General features: G+C 62.3%; 1 protein-coding gene across 1 annotated transcript in view; it reads left to right on the top strand.

Moving 5' to 3' along the window:
• LOC102259875 (coiled-coil domain-containing protein 106) overlaps window positions 1–937 on the top strand; it is a gene marked incomplete at its 5' end in the record, with an annotated part of 11,818 nt that overhangs the window by 4,837 nt on the left and 6,044 nt on the right. Inside the window, one exon of the mRNA XM_014530114.1 lies at window positions 30–97. Coding sequence (XP_014385600.1) covers window positions 30–97 — 68 coding nt within the window. The remainder of the gene's footprint in view (window positions 1–29; window positions 98–937) is intronic.

Consider the following 937-nt stretch of genomic DNA (forward strand, 5'->3'; position numbering starts at 1 on the left):
GGGTTCACTCTGGGGAGCGCCCGTTCCAGTGCCCGCACTGCCCGCGCCGGTTTATGGAGCAGAACACGCTGCAGAAGCACACCCGGTGGAAGCACCCGTGAGCCGGGCCGCAGGGCACCCCTGGTACCGTGGGATCTGGGGGAGCCCGGACTCCTGTGGTTCTCAGACACCCGAGGCTGGGCTGTGGGGCCCTGGACACAGACACGGACCCACCTGCTGCGGAGGCCAAGCCCCGCGGAGGGAGGAGTCCGGAGTCACCGCGGGTCCCCGCGTTTTGGAGACGAGACAGGAACAAGACGTCAGTTCTCAGAGTGGAGGCCTCCAGCCTCAGCGACGCCGGCTGCTCCGGGCTGGGCCCTGACAGGGGCCGTGGGTGGGCCGCTGGGCATGGACATTCTCTGGCCTGAAGATGTGGTTGGGGGCCATCGGGAACCCACTCCATCTCGCTGAGGCCTCCATGCTGATGTTGGGGGCGGGGCTCTAGACCTAGACACCCCCCCCCCCCCCCCCCCCCCCCAGGGACTGAGAGTAGTCACCCAATAAACCCGTTTTCTACTTTGAGCACTAGAAGCTTCTTTTTGGACCGAGGCTTGGTCAACCCGCTGCCGGGCAGGGAGACTCAGCGAGTGCCTGGCCCAGTGGGCCTCGGCTTGCCTGACCGGGAAGGGGCCAGTCTGTGCTTGGCCCCTCAGGACCTGTGTCATAGGCAGTGGTTTTAAAAAAAAAATATAATTTTTTTTACTGATTCCAGAGAGGAAGGGAGATAAAAACATCAATGATGAGAATCATGGATTGGCTGCCTCCTGCACGCCCCCCACTGGGGATCGAGCCCAGAACCCAGGCATGTGACCCTGACCGGGAATCAAACCCGGACCTCTGGCTCCTAGGTTGACGCTCAACCACTGAGCCACACCAGCCGGGCCTATGACTTCTTTTT

Source organism: Myotis brandtii, unplaced genomic scaffold (genome assembly GCF_000412655.1).
Source record: "Myotis brandtii unplaced genomic scaffold, ASM41265v1 scaffold720, whole genome shotgun sequence".
NCBI lineage: Eukaryota > Metazoa > Chordata > Mammalia > Chiroptera > Vespertilionidae > Myotis > Myotis brandtii.